This window comes from Cylas formicarius, unplaced genomic scaffold (genome assembly GCF_029955315.1).
Source record: "Cylas formicarius isolate icCylForm1 unplaced genomic scaffold, icCylForm1.1 PGA_scaffold_5__7_contigs__length_24384050, whole genome shotgun sequence".
Classification (NCBI taxonomy): Eukaryota; Metazoa; Arthropoda; class Insecta; order Coleoptera; family Brentidae; genus Cylas; species Cylas formicarius.
Window position 1 is genome coordinate 8,016,728 of NW_026844341.1, and position 13,592 is coordinate 8,030,319.

Consider the following 13,592-nt stretch of genomic DNA (forward strand, 5'->3'; position numbering starts at 1 on the left):
ATTTTGTAACTGGATTTTTGGTGTATAGATGCTGCAAATTTTTATAAAACCCTTTACATTTATTTACATACAAAAATATAATTTTAAGTAAGTTGTTACCCATCAGACTTTTTTTTAATCAGATATTAGACAGTATTTATCTAATTATTTATAATTGATCTTCGGTACATTTGCGATCAATCTACGTCTGACAAGTTTTAGCGTATATATTCAGCACATTTTTACAAAATTTTCTTTTTTATTCTGTTTTGTCAATTCAAACAAAGTAATTATATGCTATTTATTTACGTTTTCTAAAACGTATTTTACTACATCATCGGTAAATGTGGTAAATTGTCATATATCCTAGAATTTCTAGTGTACATATTCAGCACATCTTTATATAACCTTGACTTTTTTGTAGCAATATTTGTTCCTGAAAATTTTTATTTTTCAAATCAAACAACAATAAAGTATATAGTCTAGTAAAGGCCATTAAAAGTTGAATTTTGTAAAGTCAATTCTGTAAGACCCCATACACGCCAATATTGTTAGTGTACATCTTCGTAAATCCTTGTTGAAACCAGACACTTAGTATTTAATATTTTTGCAATGATTCGCATTTATTGCGTTGTTCATGTGAAAACCTCACCCGTTTCAACCTCAAACGACGCGAAAGGGACAGCCTCACTCTCGTTTCCCTTTGCGAACCGCGTTGCAGCCATTATTAAAACATGTGGACTGTTATTAAAAATCCGGAACGTCGTCGAGACAATTCCCGAGAGGGAGGAGGCGTTTTCAGTTTGACATTCACTCGCGTACGTACGAACGCGTCATGTTTCTTAAATTCCGCAGCGTCGCTTTCCAAATTTCCGCCATTACGGTCGCTTCCATTTTGAATAAAGCCCGAAAATATTTCATCTCTCGCATCCGGTTATATCACGACGCTACAAGTGCTGCTTATTGCCGTTTTATTCTATTCCGAAAAAGGACGAAATCTCACCTTGAACGCTTTGCGGAATTTCATCGACATGATACTGTAGAGGATCGGGTTCGAAGTGGCCGAAACGTAATAAAGGATGCCGCTGACGTAGGTGACTACCGAGTAGACCTGCAAGTAGAGAGAGTGGGTCTGCTCGTCCGCCTTTGGGAATGTTGCGTAGATCGTGTAGAGTCTTTGCACGTGGAAAGGCGCCCAGCAAATGAAGAACGTCACCACCACGGCCACTGGAAAGAGAAGTAAGAAGGATTAATAATCCTGCTTATAAAGTCCTTGAAAAAAGCGTTAATATTGTTTATTAGGCCCGCCAGTATTTAGCAAAAGAGTACGAGTTTATGATGTACACCTTGTGCCAAATAAAACTGTCCACTATACGATCTGGAAACCCATAGGAGATACGAAAAAAGTTTCATACAAAATTTTCTTGGACTCTCATGAAAATTTTAAATATTATAATTTTGTTGATACAGGCTGTCAACTTCGTTATTTTAAACGGAATACCCTGTATATTTCGACATTTTTAGAATCCTTGGTTAAAATAAAGGTCATTTTCTTAAGAAATTCTTATTCGAATTTTGCAGAAATTGAGGTCATGTGTTTTTTTCATATTTTGATTGCGCTATATAAAATTTTGTTGTGACGCTACTGATCCAGGCATTGCAATAAAAATTAAACCACAGACTAAGGAGATAATGCACTACTCAATTAGTTTGACAGATGCGCCTCAGCTGATACAGGGTGTCCCAAATAGGTGGCGAATTCAAATAACAAAATCTCAAGATTTTCAAACACACTATATTTTGATTCAGATATCTAGGACAAAAAATAAGGTATGGTCTGTTCATAGATATAAGAAAGTGACCAATTGCTTTTGAATGGGATTTTCCAAGCCTGGTCATTAACATACAATGCAACAAGATTATTACCTAAAGGTTCGGAATTTAAATTCAGGTAAAATTGTGGTCCGTAATAGAAAATAATTTTATACCTACTTGTGTTTAATATTCTTTAGTTTGGTAAGGTTGGTAATACAGCGTGTGTTGAATCGTGTGCGAATTATGCAAAATATTTGCGAGTCTAGTGTAATTCACTAGATGTTCCGGCCCAAATGTAGAAAACACTATTCCATTGAGGCAAAGGAAGTTATAAACAATGTTTATTTGACTCTCATTGAACGTGGTGCCAGCAAGCAAGCATGTTTAGAAGAAACGACCACATTGACGAAAATTCCAGCATCAACTGTATGAAGAATTGTGAATAATCCCATTTCAGCGAGGAAAAGAAGAAGCGAAACTGACATTTTCTCGAGTGTAGATGACAGTGATCAAGATATAACACGGCGTGAAATTTACCAGTTATACGAGGAACAAAGCGTGCCTACATTAGATATCTTAATTAGGAGGCGTGAAAAAGATGAAACCGGTGTTAAATGTGGCAGAACTACCTTATGGAAGTGTATTCAACACATGGGTTTTAAATTAAAAAAAATTGACAAAAGGCAAGTTTTAATGGAATCTTTTAGAATTCGGAAATGGCGACTGGAATATCTAGAAAAAAAATAGGATTTACAGAGAACAACAAAGGCCAATTATTTACTTGGAGGAAACCTGGTTCGACACTTATGATACCCCGGAAAAGGGTTGGGTTGACTCAACTGATAAGTGTAAAACAAACGCGCCATCAAAAAGAGGTAAAAGAATAACTACTTTGCATGCTGGCTCTAAGATGGTTGGATTCCAAATGGACTTTCTCTGTCTGCGAAAAATATTAAAGATTCTTCTCTGGATTACCATGAAGACACCACTGCTGATTTATTTGTAAGTTGGTTTAAAAACAAACTAACGCCAAACATTCCTCCTAATAGTGTAATTGTAATGGGCCACGCAAGTTAACACAGTAGACAGTTGACTAAAACCCCTTCCTCATGTGACACAAAAGCAACAATCCAAAACTACATGTATAATAACGACATTTAGTTTGACGAAGATTATACCAAAAAGCAATTAATTGAGGTTTTGCAAAGCTTGCAATTATGCAAACAATCTAGGGCATACAGTTTTAAGACTTCCTTCCACCTTACCACTGTATATTTAATCCTATTGAACATGTTTGGCACCAACTGAAATCTGCCATTCGTCGTAACAATGTTTTCCCCGTGTTAACTCCAATGTCCTCAAACTTATAGAAACCGAAGTTTTGAACATCCCTCCACAAATTTGGGCAAATTCTGTTAAACATATAGAAAAGCAGAACAATCGTATATCCATATTGCAAATAATATAGAACAAATAATAATTAGAACAGGCAATGATAGCGATAGTGATACTGATATAATATGTGAATAATTTTAAGTAATTTAAGTAGGTAATAAAAATAATTTGTAATTTTATTTTAGATTTAAACATAAAAACATACATAAATAAGTAAATTTTGTTTAGTATCTTTCCTAACAAAACCCAAAATAATTAAATTCTAAGCAAAGTACGAACCTGTTCGGTCATATTTCATTCTTACAGTTTCCCCGGGTCTTTCCTTAATTGGTGTCAGTTAGTCACTTTCTTATATCCATGAACAGACTTTACTTTGTAATTTATCTCATACTTAAATTTTACTTGCGTTTTGAGATATTCGATATTTCACACCCATATAAATTCTTGTTGGATTTAACGCTGCCCACATTAGGTCACTTGTTGGCAATATTAGGTATCTTTTAAATAGCAAAGACATGATACTACTTTTAAAGATATAATACTCCAAATATACGAATCAAATGTATTGCTAATAATAAAGGGTGTCCATTAATATCTGGAAATTTAAAAAAAAAATGGCTCCATAGTACACACTTTAATGGATTTAATTAAACTTCAGAATTCATATTTAGAGAAACCTTTAACAGTTAATTATCTAGCTTGTTTGAAAATACCTAATAACAAAAATAAATAATTAACGTTTATGGGCTAACTAAGCAAGGTAACAAATATGAATAAATTAATCTAAAAAAAAAAACAGAAACAAATAACTAGAAAAAAACTTAAATGTGGTGATATAACAGCATCACTATCCTTTAATGCAAGAACCTCTTGTCTAATTGTTTCCTTTAGGACATCAGTATAGTTATTTCGCGGTTTATACACACGGCCTTTAAAGTGCCCCACAAAAAAATCCATGGGTGTAAAATCGGGACTTCGCGGTGGCCACGCAATGTCACCATTTTTACCAATTACATTTTGGATATTTACTCTTAAAAAATTCATCACTTTATGATCACAATAATAGGGCGCGCTATCATGCTGAAATATAATGTTCTCCCGCAAATTGTCGTGTAGGTTGTTTACTTTTGGCATTATTGAATTTTGAAGCAAAATTAAAAAATTCTGACCGTTTAAATACTTTCAAAAAATGGTGCAAAGAATTGTATCCCTTATAACACTTTAACACTACGAGGGCCCTGCTTACTAATTTTTTTCATTAAAAACTTATTCACTGTTGAATAATAGTTACAATTTTTTTATTGTCCATGCCAGACGTCGTAAAAACCGCCTCATCGGTCCATAATGTTTTGTTAAAAACGTCCCTCTCAAATTGTTCGTCCATCATTACCGTACAGAAGTTTCGTCTGGCATCAAAATCATGGTGAAACAAAAATTGAATTGGTAGAAATTTATAAGGTTTTATTTTGTTGCCTTCTAAAATACGTCCCACAGCTTAAATAGTTAAATCAAGGTCCCTGCTTGCATCTCGCAAAGAATTTTCAGGAAATTCAGTGAAGTATTATAATATTACGTTCAATTCTGTCTCTTGTGATAAAAGGGTATGCTAAGGCTGCACTTTTACCATTGGTCAGGTAGCATTCATACAATTTTAGCAGTTCCTGAGCAGGATATTACGTCATTGTAACCAAAAAACTATAACTTATGTAAAATACAAATAAAATATATACTAACAAAAAACTTGACAACTACGAACTATTTAAAGAGCAATATGAAAAACAACAAAAACAAAGTTTGTTTGTAGCTTAATGGGCCAAAAAACAAGATTGTGATGTCATATTCAACTACATTTTTAAATATATTGATATTTCTTTGTTATTTTGATGCCAGATGAAGCGAGCAATTTAAGAAGAACATTTTTAACTATACTTTATGGACCGAATTTACGAACTCTTTTTAGTTAACTTTTTATTTTATAGATTTATTTATTCAAATTTGTTACCTTGTATAGTTAGCCTATAAACTTTAGTTATTTATTTTCTGCACTGTAGAATCGATTTTTTTCAAAATTTCCACGCATTAATGGACACCCTGTATTGTTAGCAATATTTTTTATTCGTATATCTTGTCTTTGCTATTTAAAAAATACTTAATATTTATAATTTATAATTTATACGGGTGTTATTTTAAACCTCGAATATCTCAAAAAGCAAGTAAAATTTAAATATGGGAAAAATTACAAACTGACTTTATTTTTTGTCCTAGAATTGATATCCGAATAAAAATATAGTGTGTTCCATTTGAAAATCGCACCGCTTCTTTGGGACACCCTGTATAAGCTGAGGCGCATCTGTCAAACTCATTGAGTAGTGCATCATCTCCTTAGTCTGTGGTTAAATATTCGTTGCAATACCTCGATCAGTAGCGTCATCCAAACAATTTTATATGGGGCAATCAAAATATGAAAAAAAAAACACATAAAATCAATTTCTGTCTAAACTATGCAAAATTGCAATAAGAATTTCTTAAGAAAGTAACCCTTATTTCAACCAAGAATTGCAAAAATTACGAAATATACAGGGTGTTCCATTTAAAATAACAAACTTGATGTCGGGGTGGGGGGGGGGGGTGATACTTTTGGAACACTCTGTATAAGGAAAATTATAATATTTTAAATATTCAGGAGAATAAAAGAAACTTTTTTATTAAACGTTTTTTCGTATCTCCTACAGGTTTTCAGATCGTATTATGGCGAAGCGTTTTATTTGGCACACGGCGTACGTCTGATTCTTGTATTTACGATGTGAATACGGATGTGTATTTTTTTGGCCATTTTGGCCATTTGGTGCTATTGTTCTTGGGGTTACACTCTTGTATTATGACTTATATTCAAATATGTTGATTTTTCAATAAAGACCGTTAATTGTTATTATTATTATGATTATGATGATGATGATGATGATGATTATTATTATTATTATTATTATTATTATTATTATTTTAAGGGCTGATTGTTAGACCAACACAAACCTCAATTCCCTGCATAAAAATTTGCGTCTACTGCAGAATTATTTCTTATCTTTTTTCAGAAGTTCACATAGCGGCGATATTATAAGAAAAGCCGGCTATAAAATTTGCGAGTCCAAACACATTTTCGGTCAATATCATCTCGATGATTGTATACAAAAAGTCAAGAGTTTCGAAACGTGGGATAGGGAGCGGGCACCACGCGCCCTCGGAACGTGAGAAAAATGATCCGGGCTTTGCGAAATGGCGGGAAAAAACTTATATCATATTAAAGTTTTCGCGGGGGAAGACTATCAAGCAAAGTTTTCGCTGATCGACCCCGAATCCTATTAATCAAAATGAAAACGCGATAGAACTTCGGCAAATGTACAAGGCAATTCACTTTTGATGTTATAATTTGCTACGATTTTGTTGATGTAACCCTTCTGTATATTTACAAGAGTTTCGACTAATTAACCTTTAAAAGCAAGATGAGTGTATAAAACATGAACACTAAAATAGTATAAACAAAGTAAGTTATAATCAAAATAAATTAAAAGACAAAATATAAGCAAAGTCACTTTGACTAAAAGGAAGAAACTATTACTAAAACGAAGACGAAAAACAGATCAAAATCAAACAAAAATGGAGGAAAAGTAAAAAATTACAGATTCAAAAACGTAGATAGCTTAAAACAACTATGACTTTATATTTATCAATCTTTAGAAAAGCTTCAAACTCTTTGAGTGTGTAAAAGCAATTCCACAGTCTTAATTTATTTGGTAGTAGGTTATTTGTATATTATGCAACAAGTGTGATAAACTTCACTTGAGTCACTAGTTTGTTTGGCTCGAGCGAAGCGACTGTTTAATAAACGAGTTAATTGTAGTATATTATGCAACAAGTGCGGTAAAGGGCATTTTACGTTTTTCCAAAACAACAAGAATACATTCACTGACATGACCGTCAGAATTGACAAACGTCAAAATTCAAGGCGTGGGAACTATTTCCGAAATCATCCGCTTGCTCCCAATTCGGTGCGGTAAAGTGGCGCTTCCCGCACGCTATGTCGGTGTATAAAAAATTCCTCAACATGATTGTCTGTAGGGAAGATTATAAAGCAATCTTACTATTGAGTTTTGAATCACAAACACTCTTTCAAACTTTTCAGATCCACCCCATAACACTATATTTTAACTAATTATGCTATGCATTGCAAAATGACTCCTGTACCTATTCTATACCTCAACCACATCAGTTTTTAAGTGAATCAACATTAATTTGTTAGCTTTATAATATGTAGATATTTCGCTAAAACCTTGATGTGGCTGACTTAAGCAAAAATAAATAAAACAATCGGGTATAATTAGTTACACTTTTCCAGAAATTTTGGGTGCTGTATTTGTATTTCATCGAGTGCCCTCCGACTGTTTCGCTTTTGGTCCTACTTAAATATGGGTTTTCCACATCAGGACGAGTTGAATTTTGTCTGTTTGACGATATCGTATTGTATTAATTGTCAAATTTGACTTAAGAGTTGTTTAAAATGCTCTTTTTATCTTTGCTATCGTTTGGGTATTTTGAAATATATGTTTTTTACTGAAATTTTTGAGAAGTCGTATTGCAAAACTTTGATATTGTTTTTACTGTTGTGATTAAGTAGTATTTGGGGATAATTCTTGACGTAATTGGAGTAATTTCTGATAGCAGACGTAATAAAACGAAAAATCAAGGATGCTAAAGAAATATGAAAGCACACATGAAGAGCTACAAAAAAACATCCCTTCAACAAACCTTCACAGTTAAGTTAAAAAAGTCACTGGCGAATTAAAAACATCAAACACAAAAAGGGACATCAGAAACCTATTTGAAGATAACAGAGCAGCCATGTCACACTTGAAGGCAGAGATAGGGGCCGAAGAGGAAAAAGCTATAAATCAGACCAAAAATAATGAGGCAAGTGGACCAGAACAAATACATAGTGAAAACATAAGTGAACTCACTCACTGTGCTATTCAACTGGATATACGATAGTGGGTAATATCCCACCAGACTAACTAAAATCTGTATTCATCCCCATACCCAAAAAGCCGAATGCAAAAAAACGTTCGAATCATAGGTTTATCAGCTTAATGTGCTTAAGCTACTTCTACACATTCAAAAAAAAAAAAAAGAATTAGCATCAAATGCGCGGCATCTATGAGTTCAAAGCAATTTGGCTTCAGAAGTAGCATGGAAACTAGGGAAGCACTATTTTCTATGGAAACGCTTCTGCAAAGAGGTTGGGAAGTGAGAAAGCTTGTTTACTTGTACTTTATTGAATTTGAAAAATCATTCAACCGCATTCATCACAATAAACTAATACCAACCCTACAGAATGTCCAACTAGATGATAAAGACATTAGGCTGATTTCGCATATGTACATATGTGAACGGTAGTGAATCGAAGCTAGTTACTGATGAACGAGAAGTGAGGCAGAGTTGCATACTCTCTCCCACCGTCTTTAACGTTTTTTCTGAAAACATATTCAGAGAATCCCTAAACGGTCAAAAAGAAATTCAGGTCGTTGCTTTCAAATAACACATAAACATCAAAGCATGAGAATGGGACACGACAGACTACTTCTGAAGCGACGATAACTGGAATACCTAAGCCATATATGTAGGACTTCGATTAGACTTTTATTCGATTTATCCTTAACGGAAAAATAGAAGTAAATAAGGGCAGGGCGTAAGATGCTTTCATGACTAAGAAACTTCAGACAATGGACTTGCCTTAACGCATATGAGTTGTTACTTCATGTAGCACAAGATCGGGAAAGATAAAATAAAATAAATAAAATAAAATAATTTATTGCTGAAACATGTATAGATAAAGTTGTCAGTATGAGTTTTCGAAGTAAACATACGAACAATCTAACAACATCTAAAACAATCTATATATATATATATATATATATATATATATATATATATATATATATATATATATATATATATATATATATATATATATATATATATATATATATATATATATATATATATATATATATATATATAGAGTTATAACAGCATTCTTCTGTTAAAATGCGCTTAACAGTTTTTTTTTTTAATTTCGGAATGGGAACAGTTGTTTTTGAGAGTTGCCGCAATTTTGTTATACAGTTTAATACCAATGAAGGTAATGGACCATTGACTTTTGTTTATAAGATGATAGGTAACGCCCAGATCATTTCTGTTCAATTTTTTTTTTAATGTTAAAGATTCTAACTGCTTTTGAAGAGTCTACCCACAACAATATGCTATATGATATCAAGTTAGTGAAATAAAATGTTAAATCCGTCTCAAAAGTTGTAAGTTGAATAAATCTTCAAATCTGAAATGTAACTTTGTTTGTTAAGTCTACTATATAGAAGTTTAGCGTTGTGAGAGCTAACGTCAGTTACACCTGAAAAAGAGACAACCTCTGATTTATTTTCATTCAATTTAAGATTATTCGAACGAAACCACTCTTTTTCATCAACAATCGCCTGAGTACTTGTAGATACTGTGTCACTTAAGGTTTTACCCAAATTAAGTATTGTTGTGTCATCTGCATATAAAGAAATTATGTGATTTTATATTCGCGGGTAAGTCGTTAATAAATATTACGAACGGAATTGGACCCAGTATTGAGCCGTGAAACAAATTGTGGTTCATAAACATCACCGTTAGGTAACGTAACGATTTGTTCTCTGTTGTTAGGGTAAGATTGAAAAAAATTCAAACTTTGAGCCCTTATACGTTTGTTTACAACAAACTCATGGCTGACGCAATCAATCAATCATCGAAAGATCCAACTAGGTCATACAGAAAATAAGCTTACCATCAATAGCTTCGAAAACCTTTTCCAGAATCGCTATAATCGATTCCAATATTGATTTGCCCGAAAGATTTTGGAAAATACGGGCAGGACAGCAATAGGACGACTAACGACTAACTTCAGCGCGTGAGCAAATGCATTGTGTTCAAAACATCTATTACAAATGAGAGTCAATACAGGAAATACGGACTCAGTATTTAAAAACCTTAACATTTAACCTATTTACATCTGTGATAATTCAGTTTTTCAATTTTCGGATCACCCTGTACAACTCAGTCTCATTTGTGGGGTACATAAAAAAAGACTCTAAAGGAGATGTAAATGACCTTGAAAGGAATTCCTGATGGTTACGAACCGTGTCTAATATTGCTAAGACCGTCTTTTTTGCTGTGTTAATAAAAAATTTGTTGAGATCATCAGCTGACATTTGATTTCGTTCTTTTCTTTTTTTTCCTAGTTCACAGATAATAAGCTGCGGCGTTGCCTTGTTTGTACTTTTAGAATTTTCAATAAAATTTTTATTTGATGTTGTTTTCGCAAACTCAATAGATTGTCGATAATCCTTTTTCAGTAACTTTAAAAGTTCACTAGCTTCTGAACAGTGTCTCGATTTCTTAATTACATTTTCCTACTCCCGTCTGTAAAATATCTAATTACCTACCGATCTAGCGTGCGGGAAGCGTCACTTTATCACGTCAGTTTTATTTCCCACGGATTCGAGCCACTTCGGACATTTCCGGGAATTGACCACACGGGTTTGGGAGCAATCGGATGCTTCGGAGTTATTTCGCAGGCCTTGAATTTGGCGTTTGCCAATTCTGACGGCCACGTCAGTGAATTTATTCGTGTTGTTTTGCGAAAATGTACCCAAAAACTAACTAACGGTCGTAGAAAAAGTATAGTATGCAACACGTTCGGTAAACTTTTAAGTCACTCGTTTATGAAACACTGGATCCGCTGCGCTTCGCTCGTGTCAAGTAAACTCGTTCTCTTTTTTTTAATCTGAAACAATAATAGTTCGTATACCATAGTGGTCTGATGAATGGTAATCAACAATTTTTACTTTAATTTCACTATAGTCCAGATTTATTAGAATATTGTTAATACAAGTTGCTGATGTTGCTGATGCGAGTGGGCTAAGATATATAACATAAAAATTAAAGGACTCTATTATATCTTTAAATTAAAGAGTCTGAAACTAACCACAGTCACCATTTATGACATATTTGGATTTAGTGTTGGCAATCTTTTCCAAACATAAATTAACATTTTGAATTATTAGAGATCTATAGATGGTGATCACAATAACATCTACTTCAACCAGTTTGACTGCAGCGCATTCAAATATTTGTTTTTTGGTTGTATAGATTAACCTCGTCGTAAGTGATCCAGCTTTCAGTAAGACGCACAGCATGAAAATCGTTTTCACTTGTGAGTATTTCAATCTCACCAGTTTTGTTATTGAGAGACCGAGAATGCACTCACTTCAGAACATTCTGTACACCTCGCTGTAGTTTTTTTCTTTTGGTTTGTTCTCACCCCTTTTTTCTATACTACGACGAGCGGCTTCGAAAAAAATATTCCGATACCAAGATGACTTGGGACCATATACTGGCATCTAGCATATTGTTCTTGATTTTAGGTTCCACTGCTATTTTGAATGAATTTATTCTTTATGCTTTACATACAAAGTGTTCTTGGGAAACATTAAAGCCAGAAAGTCTTGCAAATATGGTTCAGTGCAAGTGGTTGTAATCTTTGATGTTGAAATCCAACATTTTTCCTTCGCTACCATGATCTGTGTTAGAGTTCATTATTTTTATAATTTTTCTATTATTTTCTGCGTTTCTACCCTGCATTTTTTGGGATTACTGAGAGCGCAAAACTGCAGCATTTTGGGGCATTATTTGTGCCTGAAGATTGGTTAATTAGATATAGATACAGGGACATCGTGAACATGGCAGTCGTCAACTTTCAATAGGGACATGATCCGCCCTCGGCCATAATATTCAGCGATTAGCTCGCTGTAAATAATCGATATAGACGGACCGCCAAAAGTTCGAAAATAGACGACGCGTTTTGCTGGCCCGAATGCATCGTTATTAAATTTACGATTTAATTAGTTCCGCGGTAAATATTATTCTTATAAACAACGCGCAGCCGGGCGATGTTTATGTAGTTAAAATTATGGGACCGGTAACGTTAAGATAAACGCTGTCGATTGTTAATTTCGCTTTTATGTCGAACGAGAAATTCTCGACAGTGTTTTCTCGGCGCGGTTTTCGACTCGAATAAACTCACAAAACTCGCAATTTGTCTCGCCTGTAAAAAGTATCGGGACAATTTTTCCCGTCGAGGGAGCCGTCACGCCCTTGCATATAATGGATGAACCTAAAGGAGGTTTTACACGCGGCAGCCGCAAGGCGAAAAATTGCACAACTAGTAAAGGACGATTGATTTTCTTTGAGTGGCAGCATTATCCAACTAACACGTTTCGCAGCATAAACTTATATGCATAAATAAAATAAATGGTATATAGAAAACATTAACTTTTACAGCAATTTTTGTAGTTTTATGGGAAAACCAAAACACGATTTGTAAGACGTTTCATAAATACCCAATATTTAATCATATAAAAATTATAGTAATAATTTATTCAGACAGAAAGTAGCATCTTCTTCTCTTCTTCTCAGAGTTCCATCTTCTTTCTAAGATTGGAAATCATAATGGCACTGAGGACCTTATTGACAGTCGCTCTAAATAGCTGAGTGCTGCTGCAACCAAACCAATCTGTCAAATTTCTCAACCAGGATATTTTTCGCCATCCTGCACTTCGTCCCCTGTACAACCAGTAACCGCGAAGTAGGTTTGTATTTCAAAAAGAAACCGCGAAGCTAGAGGGGCACATTGTTTTTGTATCCTGCTCCTGTGGACTACCATGGAACTTTTACAAAATCGATGTAATTATTTTGTTCATGCACCCTGTATGAACAGTATTAAGCCACGACAAACTTTGATTTAATTATTTATAAATATTTACCGACCCCCCCCCCCCCCGCCCAAATCGCAAAAAAAGATGGATACCGGCGCCGGATCGCGGCCATTTCTTATAAGCTAATGTGTTGCGGAAAGATATTTAAGAGAAACCAGAAGACGTGAACGGAGAACGAAGAAAGGACAAACAGACAAAAAAAAAACATTTTTTTTTTCGATGCTGATCATTTCTGTAACAATGGCGATCCCATAAGACCTACCGTTACCGAGATATAAAATTTTCAAAAGTAACAAGGACAAATACTCGTTTGGGATATTGTTATATAAGGCAGAGACATTATACGAGAAGCTTCTTTCAAAAATTGCTGTTCTGTGTAATGGAGGTGTTCGAACTACCTTATATCTTATGTTCTAATTGTGGAAACATCTTTCTATAAATTTATGGTGGATTCTTAAATGAAATTATTTTCTGATGCACAGCGCAATTTGCCTTTGCACTGCATATTAAGTCAGTTTTTATCTTTTAATTTGTGGATAA

General features: G+C 34.0%; 1 protein-coding gene across 1 annotated transcript in view; it reads right to left on the bottom strand.

Moving 5' to 3' along the window:
• The window catches only part of LOC132701813 (pyrokinin-1 receptor-like), a 95,678-nt gene that overhangs the window by 9,533 nt on the left and 72,553 nt on the right, over positions 1–13,592 (bottom strand). Inside the window, exon 4 of the mRNA XM_060670028.1 lies at positions 983–1,206. Coding sequence (XP_060526011.1) covers positions 983–1,206 — 224 coding nt within the window. The remainder of the gene's footprint in view (positions 1–982; positions 1,207–13,592) is intronic.